The 12,510-nt window shown below is 48.4% G+C and overlaps 1 protein-coding gene across 4 annotated transcripts in view; it reads right to left on the bottom strand.

Annotated features, from left to right (window-relative positions):
- The window catches only part of ADAMTS3 (ADAM metallopeptidase with thrombospondin type 1 motif 3), a 73,406-nt gene that overhangs the window by 20,924 nt on the left and 39,972 nt on the right, over positions 1 to 12,510 (bottom strand). For all 4 annotated transcript variants that reach the window (XM_077176808.1, XM_077176810.1, XM_054633050.2 and 1 more), the window contains 11 exons: positions 7,914 to 8,113; positions 5,742 to 5,825; positions 5,481 to 5,637; positions 4,815 to 4,920; positions 4,278 to 4,421; positions 3,748 to 3,880; positions 3,139 to 3,252; positions 2,372 to 2,517; positions 1,830 to 2,005; positions 842 to 975; positions 295 to 418 (listed from right to left, as the gene is read on the bottom strand). In XM_077176808.1, the coding sequence (XP_077032923.1) occupies positions 295 to 418; positions 842 to 975; positions 1,830 to 2,005; positions 2,372 to 2,517; positions 3,139 to 3,252; positions 3,748 to 3,880; positions 4,278 to 4,421; positions 4,815 to 4,920; positions 5,481 to 5,637; positions 5,742 to 5,825; positions 7,914 to 8,113 (1,518 nt within the window). The remainder of the gene's footprint in view (positions 1 to 294; positions 419 to 841; positions 976 to 1,829; positions 2,006 to 2,371; positions 2,518 to 3,138; positions 3,253 to 3,747; positions 3,881 to 4,277; positions 4,422 to 4,814; positions 4,921 to 5,480; positions 5,638 to 5,741; positions 5,826 to 7,913; positions 8,114 to 12,510) is intronic.

The following is a 12,510-nucleotide window of genomic DNA, read 5'->3' as shown; positions in this document are numbered from 1 at the left end:
TGCATGTTTCCCTGTAGAAAGAGGTCTATTAGCGTTCTTAATGACCAGGTTACCCAGGCTAGGGAAAATCAGCATTCCCTGAATACCTCCATCACTTCCATATCCATCCACAATCAGGGGCTGATGGACAGCAGCTTATCCTGAACAGGCTCAGAGATAGGCCTCATGGGATGGTGTTACACCCATTATTCCCAAGGTTTCAATGATTATGGCATTATCTCACGTGTGTGAGTGTCCCACAAACCCCAGAGGCAGCAGGAGCCCCAGCCAGCTGCAGGCAGCTGTTACTCCTACCGAGCTTTTTGGGAGTGCGGGTGTAAGTCCCCTTCACGGTCCGGCAGTGGGAGTTGTCCCCGCCACACACCCCGCACTGGTCCTCAGTTTTGCTGGAGCCAATCTCCTTGTCACAGCCCACTTTCTGCAGAAAAAAAGAGCAAGACTGGATATTAGGAGGGAATTCTTTCCTGTAACAGTGCTGAGGCCCCGGCACAGGTGTCTCAGGGAAGCTGTGGCTGCCCCAGCCCTGGAAGTGATCAAGGCCAGGTTGGATGGGGCTTGGGTCAACCAGGGCTAGTGGAAGGAAATGGCAGTGGGGTGGAACTGATGGTCTTTAGGTTCCCTTTCAGCCAAAACCAGGTCTGGGATTCTATGATAAGGCACAATGAGGGGAAGACAAGCAGAGCATTTCCCTGGAACAGGTCTGTGCTGGTCTCTAATTTAATTTACATCTCAGGGAATCACAGGAACACAATGCTGCAAATAGGGAATTCAGAGACATCTGCAAAGCCTCTCTCTGCCCGTGAGCTGTCCCCAGAGTGTCCCCAGAGCAGGTGCCACTCACCACGCATTCCCCACGGACACAGATGCTGTAGGGATCCCTGTAGGAGCAGCGAGTCCCGTCGTGCACTGGCTGCTTCATGTGAGCCACATCCCCCGTTTCTCGGGACTGGCAGTACAGGTGACATCTCTTGGGAGCTGTGGAGCCAGGGAAAACAAAGGGCTGCAGGGAGGACAGTGATCCGGATGTGTTCCCAACAGCTGTCCCACCGATGGAGCGAGGAGTGAGAAGGGACAGGCAGGTTTGGGGGTGAGCATGGCGGCAGAGCAGGGGAATGGGGTGGTTTGGGAAGGAACGCATGCATTGTGGGGAATCTTCTGGGGAAAATGGGCATTTTGGGGGAAAATTGGGAAATTTGGGCAGAAACATGGGGATTTAGGGCAAAACTGGTGGTTTTGAGACACAATGTGGCCATTTGGGGTAAGAAGTATCCATTTTAGGGATAAACAAGCAATTTGAAGTAATAAAGGCAAATTTTAGGGCTAAACTGGGGGCCTGGGGGGAAATGGGGTATTTTAGGGCAAGACTTGTGATTTTGAGACACAATTCTGCAACTTCGGAGCAAAAATGTCAACTTTAAGGATAAAAGGGCATGTCTGGGGGGAAAATTGGGGTTTGGCAGTAAAAAAGGCAAATTTGGGTCAGAGTAGGGAAAATGCAGGTCAAAACCGGGGATTTAGGGCAAGTTTGCTATTTTTTACACATAATGTGTTGATTTAGGGTCAAAACTGCCAATTTTAGGGATAAATAAGAGAGAAATGGATTGTTTGGGGCTAAAATGCAAAAACTTGAGTCAGAGCAGGGAATTTGGGTATTAAAGTCTGGATTTAAGGCAAAACTACTGATTTTCAGACATAACAGACAGACGGATGGGGAGGAACCAACTCATTTGCTTTTCTGGGAGTTCTGGGCCTGCCACTGAGATATCCAGGCCAAGGGGAATGGCTTCAAACCCTTTCAAGAGTCACTAAAGGCCCAGAGCAGGACGCACGGTCGGGGTGCTCGTAGGGCAGCCAGTGGTGTCGGCTGCCCTGGAACTCGAAGTGGGAATTGCGCTGCTGGCACTGCTGTGCCCTGAAGTCCTCCAAGTGCTTCGGACACTCCTCGGTGCTGCACAGCTGGAACTCAAAATTCACCCCGGCACAATCGTCACCTCCATTGATGGGCCTGGGAGAAGAAAATATTCCAGAGATTTTCATCAGGGAGAAATAGAAATTGTTCCCTCTGAGGGTGCTGAGGCCCTGGCACAGGTTGCCCCATCCCTGGAAGTGTCCAAGGCCAAGCTGGACAGGGCTTGGAGCAACCTTGGATATCACAAGGTGTCCCTGCCCATGGCAGGAGGGGGAATGGAATGGGCTTTAAGGTCCCTTCCAGCCCAGCCCAGTCTGGGATTCTGTAATTCTATGGAATTCTTGGATTCTCCACAAATGATCCCATTTCGAGAGGCTTGAACAGAATGTCCACCCAAAACCCAAATGACATTTCAAGTGGCCCCTCTGAGGATGCCCAGGTAGGTGCAGCGCTCACACCTACATTGGGTTGTTGCACTGGCGTGTGCGGAAGCGAACCCCAGTTCCACAGGTCCGTGAGCAGGAGCCAAACTTGGTCCAGGCTCCCCAGTGTCCATCCTGCTTCAGCTGGTTGGTGTTCTTCCACATGCAGTGACCCTTGTAGCACCACTGAGGGAATCGGGGCAGCAAACAGGTGAGAACAGACACAATCCCCAAATCAAATGTATAAGCACTGGACAGCAATATTTTGCTGCTGCCTGGGGCACATTCAGATTGTACAAGTGGCTCTCCTGTATTTCAAAATAAAGGGAATTTGCTAAAAAAACCCCAGGTATCTGAGTATAACTTTATAATTGAAAATGGATTGGCAGCAGGACACCCACTAATAGGGATATTAAAGGGAAAAATCAGGCACTAATCCTCAGTCTACACAAACATTTACCACAGGTTGTCTGGACAGTGAGTTCTGAGCAGCCATCCCACAGTAACAGCATCATCTGCTTCCCTGAATTCCTAAAGGCACTTGAAGGAAACTTTGCAGATGAGACCAGAAAACCTAACAAAGAGGCCACAGAACAGGTTGCACCTCAGCTGGAATCTCTATGTCCAAAATGTGCTAGGGCAAACCTTGTACAGCTCCCAGAATATCCCACTGGGAAAGCACAGCTTTCCCCATGGTCTCGCTTCACCCCAGGCATGCCAGGCAATTCCCTGCTCCCCTCTCTGCCCTTCAGCCCAAATCAGGTAACTGTTGGCTTTTCCCCAAGACAAACAGAGTGCCAGACTCACTTTTCCTGGGGCACACTCGGTGCCATCGAGGGGAGGCCCTTTCTTGGTCTTGCAGAAGTAGGGGTTATCGGGGTGGCTGCACCACAGCTGCTTGCACGGATCGAAGGTTCGGAACTGAAAAACACAGAGAGACCAAATGCAGAACATGAGATGGCTTGTACTTTTTGGATAAGTAAATACTCTTGCATTTTGTTCATAATTTATTTGTATCTGTTATTTTATTTATACTTTTTGGATAAGGATCCAACCCACTCCGTAGATTCCATCTCACACACCCTAATGAGCCTGGCATCTTCAGGGCAGTGATTATTTCTTGCATCCCCCAGCCCTGGGCTAGTGAAAAGAGGAAAGAAGACACCCAGAAGTGGGACAAAAGGAAGATTTTTTTTCCCCTTTTCTTTCTTGGGATTGCTCTCACCAGTGTGTGCCACAGAGACCATGCTACCACTCATTTTCCCATTACTCCACAGGACCCAGAGGACTGAGTTTCCCCCATAAATATCCCTCTGCTCTTTACAGATCTCTAAATACTGCATTAACTTCTCTCCAATGATTATGGCACTGCAGCTCTCCCACCAGGCCACACCCCCTTGCTGTGTCTGGACGTACAGCTGTGCACATCCTGTAGCCCACACCAAAGTCGAACCGGCACTGCTCATCCATGGAATAGTTGATGCCTGGCAGCTCAGGAAGCTTGGGCCAGTCATGCTCAAAGGGGTCGTCGAGAAGACAGTCATAAGAGCTATGGAAAGAGACACAGAAAAAAATACTGTGAGAAGATGTATACTCTTAATTCCTGCCCCATCCCTGGAACTGTCCAAGGCCAGGCCGGCTGGTGCTTGGAGCAACCTGGTCTAGTGGTTCCTGTTCATGGCAGGGGCTTTGGAATGAGATGAGCTTTAAGGTCCCTTCCAACCCAAACAAATCTGGGATTCTGTGACAATCTGAGGCCTATTCCAAGTCCCACTGGAGTTAGAGGGGTCTTTCCACAGACTTTTCACCCCAAGTGGATGGGCTATGGACCAGTCCCGTGTGAGGACACAGCCTTCATGGGTCAGAGCTTTTCTAACAGAGCTTTGAAGGGAAAGAGGGTCTGAAAAACGAGGGATCAGAGCCTGGCTGCACCAGGGAGGCCTTACTGGATGTATCTCCTGAGCTCCTGGCCACTGCAGCGGGACCAGTGGTAGCGGTGGAAGGCGGCCTGCACCAAGGGGGCCATGACACTGCCCATCGCCGTCTCGTCCCCACACCTGTTCCCTTGCCCATCGTGCTCCATGCCCAGCCTGCAACAAAGAACTCCCCTCAGAGCTACTGCAAAAACAACTGTACGGAAACAGCTCTGGAAGAGGTACCAAATCTGACCCACCACCAGCACAGGCGGTTGAGGAGAAGGCAATGAAGGACACTCAAGCCAGCTCCTGTCGCCACTGCCTGGACCTCCCAGGTCCCTTCCTGACCTTTCCCTCACCCCAGAGAAAACAAGTTCACCCTGCCTCCCCTTCCTCCCTTCCTTCCCCCACTTATCTCTCTCTCTCTTCAACCGCTACTGCATTCCCAGGGGATTGGAAATAAAATCAGGACAGCTTCCACAGAGCCATCAAATCCAACACCCTTGGAGCAAGAAGGAGGTGCAGCACAGCATTTTGGTGTCATCTGATGGTAAAAGTGGTACTTACACATGCCCAGTCTCATGAGCAACAACAAAGGCTGATGAAAACCCGTCCTCATGGTTGAGGGTGCAGCTCCGGACCGGGTGGCACATGCCCGTCACAGGAGCATACCCTACAGAGAGACATCAGGGCTGAGTCTTGTGCTCAGCACTTGGATTTTAAATGAGAACCCCCAGAAAACTTCCTCAGGAAAAGCTAACATTACTCTAAGGCCAGGGCAGCCTGCCTGGCTCCTCATCCTGACCGGTGCCTGCTCTGACACATGCCAAACTTTGGGAGTTTCTGCCCACTGTCATTAGTTCCCTGAAGCCAAAGGATGGATGCAGGTGTCAGAGTGGCTGGGATGTCAATATATGGAAATGTGGGGTGAAAGATGCAATAAAATAAAGGGAGTGGAATGCCACGTGCATTGAGGTTCCCAGGGATCCCTGCACATGCAGGAGTTTGAAGAGAGTTAAGAAGTATTTATTTACAACTCTTAAGAAAGAAAATCAATCTGTAGTTGGATATTAATGGCAAGGACTCATGGCAAGGTCTCCTTGCTTTTGAAACCACTTGCAGAATGAATAAGGCAGGGAGCTCAAAATGCAATTCCCAATTTTTCCTCTTTTCTGGCAGATGCCAGCCAAGAAACACCGAGCCCAGAGCTCTGCTCTGGGTCAGCTGCATTACCTTGCATACCAGCGGGCCCAAAATCTTGCCTGGTTAAGAAGATGGCATGGTCGTGGTGCTCGGCGTGGCTGGGGTCCGGCTTCTGCTGCTGATAGGCCCAGCGGCACACGTTCTCCAGGCTGCGCGAGGGGTTCCCCCTTTCGATCAGGCTGATGGACTGAGAGAGCCACACCTTACACCCAGCTGCTCCCAGAGGCAGCCTGTTCAGCAGGGTCTGGATTTTCTGCCCGGGGGAGGAGGGGGGAGAAGTGGCTTGCTCACCTTGGCGTACCCCAACATGATCATTCGGACCAGCACGACATTGATGTGAACGCCCAGGGACTCGTCATGGTAAATTTCGTTCACCTGAGGGAAAAAAGAGGAAATATTAAGAAGAAAGAAAAACCCGCTGATGATACCAAGGGAACTTCCAAGGCCATGGAGATGTTTTTTCAAGTGCCTGTACCACTACAGTCCTCAGAAGAGGATTCAAGTCTCAGATCATTTGCTCAGTGGAAAGCGTAGATTCACTTCCTGTCATCACATACCCCCTCTTCACATGGAACTTTGGGAAGCAAGTGTCAAACCTCCTCTCATGTTTCATGGATCAGAGCTCAAAGAAAAGGGGATTGAGGAAAAGACTTCAAGTACAAACCCCGCAAATCACATAATCCCAGACTGGTTTGGGCTGGAAGGCACCTTAAAGCTCATCTCATTCCACCCCTCTGCCATGGCCAGGAACCCCTTCCACTAGACCAGGCTGCTCCAAGCTTTGTCCAACCTGGCCTGGAGCACTTCCAGTGCTTCTTGTTTTGAAGAGTATTTTTTTCAGGAGCAACTTATACTGCTGCCCTACTTTTTCGAGATCAGTTAGAATTCTGTAGTCACTTCTGTACTAAAAAGAGGCTTTGTGGAAGGGAAGTTAGAAAAACAGAATTATGCAGATGGGCCAAAAGTTGTCCTTCTTGAGGCCCTTCCCTGTGTCTGGGAAGGTGAGAAATGTCCTGGCACCAGTGTGTGAAACATCTGCAGTTCCTCAATGAAGCTCCTCATTCCCCTAAAAACAAAATAAATATTATATTATGGGCAACTGGTGAGAAATAAACACCTCTGTTCAGAGGTTCATGGGTTTGAGCAGGACTTAGAGGGTTGTTTTATTTTTCAGTCAGGCTAAACAGAATTTCCCCTCAGGGAAAAAGGTCACTGGGAGCTGTCCAGACTGTGGGCCCTGGCATGACGATTTCAGCCCATGGTTTAAACCTGAAATCCCTGAGGCTGAGAGCAGAGTCAGCAGGGCAGTGGGACAGAGAATGAGCACAGAGCTCAGACTGCCTGTCCTGTGAAGCAATCATCCCAAAGGTCAGGTATTCCTCTTTTATTTTCTCCTCATCAATGAAAGAGCATTGCTCCCAAAGAGCTGAGCCAGGATAAGTGTTCACAACTTCCCTTGTGCCAGTAGACAACAGGGGAGCTTTCTAGACACTGGAATGACTTCCCTGGAGATGAAAAGGACCCTGGAGTTGACCTTAAATTTCAAGTCTTCAAGATTTCCCCATAGCTCCCATTTTATCCCATTCTCTGGATGGCTCTGGGAAGAAGGGTGTCAGCTCGCTCTGCCTTTGGCCCCAGCAGATGGAGCCACAGGCATGTGAAAAACATGGAAGTGGTCTGGGCCATGGATCAGCCCTGCTGCTCACTGAAAAGGTTTCAAAACCAAAAGGACAATATTCTGCAGTAATGTGTAATGGAAATTTAATGTTGATGTTCCATGGTGTATGTGGGAAAAAGGAGATGAATCTCTGAGTGATGTTCTAGAAAACATCACATTGGTTGGGTTAAATTTGGTACAGGAATAATTTTTTTCCTCTCAGATTCTAAGTTCTCAAATTTAGAAGCTCTGAAAACCCAAGGAATCATTTTTAAATTATTCCAGGAATAAAAGAGTGTGAAATAGATAATAACAATCATTCCTAAAGCCATAAAATCATTATTAATGGGAATCATTATGGGAATAATTAGTCCCTCATCCTCATCCTTAAGAGATTGTTTTCATTTCCTGTAAAACCTTATGCTGCCACAGTTTCTAAGACATATCTACTGGTATTACCAGAAGGTCTGCTCTGTCAGAGAGCCATTGAGGGTTTAGAACCCCTTTTCCTCTAGATATTTATGCTTTAATCAGTTTTTCTCCAGAACTGTGCTGTGGGAGAAGCTCAGAATTACTAGAAATGGATTAAGTTTACTTTTTTCCCTTACTATTTTTCAACTATTTCCTCATTATTGGAAATACCCTCGAATGTGCCCTAGGAAGGAAACTACTGCGAAAAAGATGAATTAAAGTACATCTTAAAACCAGAAAAGCTTCTCCAGCAGCAGTCAGAATGATCCCATTGCTGTTTTTCCCAAACCTGGCACTCCTACAAGAGCTTCCATCAGCTCCCAAAGGATACTCACGATGTTCATGAGGGTCAGGAGGTAGTTTTGGACGTGCTCCTTGCCGTGGAATCGGACCACAGAGTCGTCCACCCCCAGCAGCACCTCGATGTTGTGGTCGCTGTCCCCCGCGTGGCGGCGGCGCCGCAGGCTCTCGTTCAGCTGCTGCTCCATGCGGCTGTGCAGGGAACTCAGCGCACCGAGGCCAGCCAGGAGGGACTCTGCAAGGACAGACTGCCATCAGTGGAGCCATAACTCCTGCCCTATCCCTGCAAGTGCTCAAGGAAGGGCTGCATGGGGCTTGGAGGAACCTGCTCTAGTGGAAGGTGTCCCTGCCCCTGGCAGGGGGTTGGAAACGGGTGGTCTTTAAGGTCTCTTCCAACCCAACCCGTTCTGTGATTCCACTATATGACCAATGGAATTCCAGCTCCATTTCAGAAACATCCTCCCACAAAGCATCCTTGCCTGCAGAGTCACCACGTCTCTGGATAAGATACATCAGGAATCCTGAAAAATTATTCTTGTGGTGTAGGGCTGGGAGAAATCACCAGAAAACCAAGTGAAAAATTCATTCAACCACATGGGTCTGTAAATGTCCATGGTTCTTATTCCACACACAAAATCCAAAGCTGTTACTTCCACTTAGGGCAGTAGAACAAAACATTGCCAGGGATTTTTGACAGGTAAAACCTCACAGCTGCAGGATACTTGGCTCCTCCCAAATCCATACCAGTACTCCAGCAATCTCTGAGCAATGAACATCAGTGAGGAACATCTCGTGGTGCACACAGTGAGCTGCATGCTATGGTTCCTGTGTCCCTGTGACAGTCAGGAGCACCCCTGTTCCCCCACTCTTCCCAAAAACATACAGGGAGCTCCCTGCTCCACAAACCCAGCTACAGCAAGCAGCATGCAGTGGATGGAGAGGAGAGAACACTCCTGCTTTGCACTCATGCTGTATCAGGGTACTTTCCCCTACGACAGCAAACTTCCAGCCCTTCTCCTCTGGCTGGAATTCATGAATGCCACGGCTGCAAGTCCACAAACCAGCCCTTCCTGTGTCTTCAGGCACTCTCAAGTATGCCAACCCCAGGGCAGCACAACAGTGGGAAAATCATACACCCACTCCAATTCCAAAAACCGCTCCAGCTGGCACAGCTGCCAAGCACAGCATCCAAGGGAAACCCAGCTGGAACACTGTCACATTGTGGTGCCCACGGTGCCAACTTCCCATAGCTTGCAGTGCCCAGCCCACAAAACACCGTGTCACATGAGGGGTTTATCTGTTCTCCAGTCTGTTTTCCATAATGCAGCACTTCAGAGCAAGCAGCCAGGCTCAACCCCAGCTTACAGGTACTGCCCACTGCTGTTTCAGAGGGTGCAGTCTGCACCCGTGGCCAAGCGCTTAACAGAACATGTGGGATCTAAGTCCATAGGGCCCAACTGCTCCCCCAGCACTGCCAAGGCCACCACTAAACCATGTCCCCAAGTGCCACATCCACACAGCTTTTAAATCCCTCTAGGGATGGAAAACCCATCGCTGCCCTGGGCAGCCTGTGTCAGGGCCAGACAACCCTTTCTGTAAGAAATTTTCCCTAATGTCCAACCTAAACCTTTCCTGGCACATCTTGAGGCATATCCTCTTGTCTGATCACTTGTTACTTGGGAGAAAGATAACACATGGGGCAACAGTGAAGAAGCACACAGAACCAGTCTGGCTGTTTGGGGATTTGAGCTAGACAGACTAATCCATCCTAATCTCATTCTGGAATTAGCTGGTTTGTTACCTCTTCCTTTTTTAATTTGCTAGTCACCTGCACCACTTACATCCCAACCTTACCTGTAGGAGCAGAGCAGCCCGTGCTCCTGTGCCATGAGAAATGGCTATTCTGGGTTACAGCAGGTGTTTGTCCTGGAGTGTGACTGTAAAATAATGGAATTACAGCTCTTTCCCTGCTATTGAATAAAGCTGTGATCTGCCCAAATCTCATTTCATCAACACTGTTATCAACCAACCCTCCTAAACCTTCCTAAAACAACCCTCCTGTGCACCTAAAGAGAACTCTTAGCATCACTCACATGGGAGATTCTTATCATCTTATTTTATATTGTAAAATACATGGGCTGAACTCTGTGCTAGTGATAGAACCATTCCTTAAAAATGTATGTATATACACCTTACATCCATCCATCCATCCATCCATCCATCCATCCATCCATCCATCCATCCATCCATCCATCCATCCATCATGTTCCTCCCATATGTTCACTAGCTCCATTGCCTAATTTAGCCTTTTTCTGAATAAAGCAAGGAAAAGTATCTAGGGAAGATCCACACCTTCACTAATTCAAAATGAAACTAATGAGAAATCAGTGTGGAACTCACTGAGATCAATCTAAGTCCCTTTCCAAAGAGTGTTTTAATGTACAAAATGTCCTCAGGGACAGACGTGTTCTGCAGCTACTAAAAAATTCTGTTCTGCTATTCCCAAAGTAAGGAAACTAGGCCAGTCCATCCCGTCACCACCTCCTGAGCCTTATTTTGAAGTGTGCCTTTTGAAAAAGCAGCGAAGAGAAAAAGAATCATTTTGTTCAAACACACATTCCAGACAGTTCCAACATAACTCCCAGTGATTTCCACACAAAGTGTCCACATGCAACATTTCTGTGGTGCTGCTGGTACTGCCTGACTGGGAGGGGTCAGCAAGAGAAACCACCCAGGTCAGCAGGGTGAAGACACGATGACAGGATGTTCTCATTAGGGTCTGGGATGGGCTGCAACTCGTGTACTCTGATTTATTAGGTCCTTAAAAACAAAACCCTGGCAAGTTACACATTCCCTCTTATCTTTTCTTGAAGAATTGCCTGAAATTGCCTTTTCCTCCAGAAGTGTCAAATGACTTTCTACCACCACCACAACAGTTTTGTGGCATGAAAAGAATGTGTCCTGTCCTAAGGTCCCTGTCCCAAACCCCCTTCCCATGTGGAGCACTGACACTGGGACTTGCAGTCTTGACTCCACGATTTGGATCCTTAATGCTGTCACTGTCTCTGTAGAAGAGTTTGTTGTTTGCTTAACTGCTGCCAAAACTTCTGCTTGTTTGTTTTTGGGGGCTGAGGGAAGAGTTTGTCTCTGCAGCAACCCCAACTGAGCCAGCTGGCCATAAAAATACACAGCTTTACTTGATGTTTTCCTGTATGTCCAAGGCTATATCCATGAGGTGCTTCCAGAAGCCCCTGCAGAGTGTCTCTCTGGGATATCTCACAATAAATAAATATTATCTATGAACTTTTGATAACACAAAGCCAGCCAGCTCTGCTGCTGCAGAAACACAGTGCAGTTACACAAAAGAGAACATCGGATTTAACATTTCCCTCAGGGCAGGTGGGAGAAATCACTTGAGCATTTACAAAAACCAAACCAGAAAAGCTCAGAACAGCCTGCAAGTCAGTCAGGTTACAAAAAACCCTTCTGACGATTGAGTCCAACTGTTAACCCATCACCCTGATGTGGTCCATCACATGAGGATGGAAGCGCTGCTGCACCTGTGAGCCTTGGCATGTGGCAGAGAAGGCTTGGTGCTGGTGTCACTCTCATAAAGGTGTCTTGGTGTCAGAGGAGGTGTTAGCAGAAGACAAAGACACTGAAGAATTTACTAATGGAAATAAAAATGCCAGCAACCAGGTTCAGCCACAGCTCCACTTTCACAACAGTTTCATCACACTAAGGAATGAAGGAAAGGGAGAAAAGAAGTTCTTGTGACTTCACACACACAGACCTCCTGAGATGACTAAGCTTGGAGAACTACCTCTGTTTATGTTCCCTTCCAGTGGGACCTCTGCAGTGACAGTGACTGGCAGAATGACAAACAAAGGATTAAAGGAAGGTCTGAATCCCCAGGCTGCAGGATTAGTCACAAAATGCAGGAACTCCATGGGCCACAAACACAGACCCCATCTCACTCTGTTCTGACGCTTAAAAGAGCAAAGGAAACATCCTGGAGTGCTGACTGCCTCCATGAAATATGTGCTTCTCTGGTACCTGAGCAGCTCCAGCTGCAGGGTGATTCTGGGAAGGATGGAAGATTTCCTGCACTCTATTCCTTGTGCTGACATCACAGGAAGGCTCTTCCCTTCCACACACCACCAGCAAAAACAGCTCCTAGCCCTCATTTGCACCAGGGCTCGATGCCAGCCCCACACTCAGGGAGCCACGTAGAAATGCATAATCCTCTGTGTATTCGAATTATGCTTAGAGCCAACTCAGGATAAATTTTTCCAATAGAAAAGGCTGGAATTTTACCCTGTAATTTTCTTGTCATCACTTCCCTCCCTGGCATGAAGCTTTCTAGGACTGCAGGTTATCCTTACCTGGCAGCAAACACACACAGAACAAAGCCAGAACTGAAGGAAACTATAATTAACCAGGCCTGAATTTAGGTCAACTATTAACTGTTCTTTTTCCATCCCATGACAAGAAACAAACAGCAAAGAGGAATGCCAGCCTGTTCCAGAGCTCTCAGTGCTGGAGGACACGCCTGACACACTCCCTGGACAGCCTGCAACAGCTCTGCACTCACCTGATTTGTGGTGAAAGTGCTTTTGAATCCATGGAAAT

Source organism: Agelaius phoeniceus, chromosome 4 (assembly GCF_051311805.1).
Source record: "Agelaius phoeniceus isolate bAgePho1 chromosome 4, bAgePho1.hap1, whole genome shotgun sequence".
NCBI classification, from domain to species: Eukaryota; Metazoa; Chordata; class Aves; order Passeriformes; family Icteridae; genus Agelaius; species Agelaius phoeniceus.
Note: the sequence above shows the minus strand (reverse complement) of the source record. Positions and strands in the feature narration are given on the sequence as shown.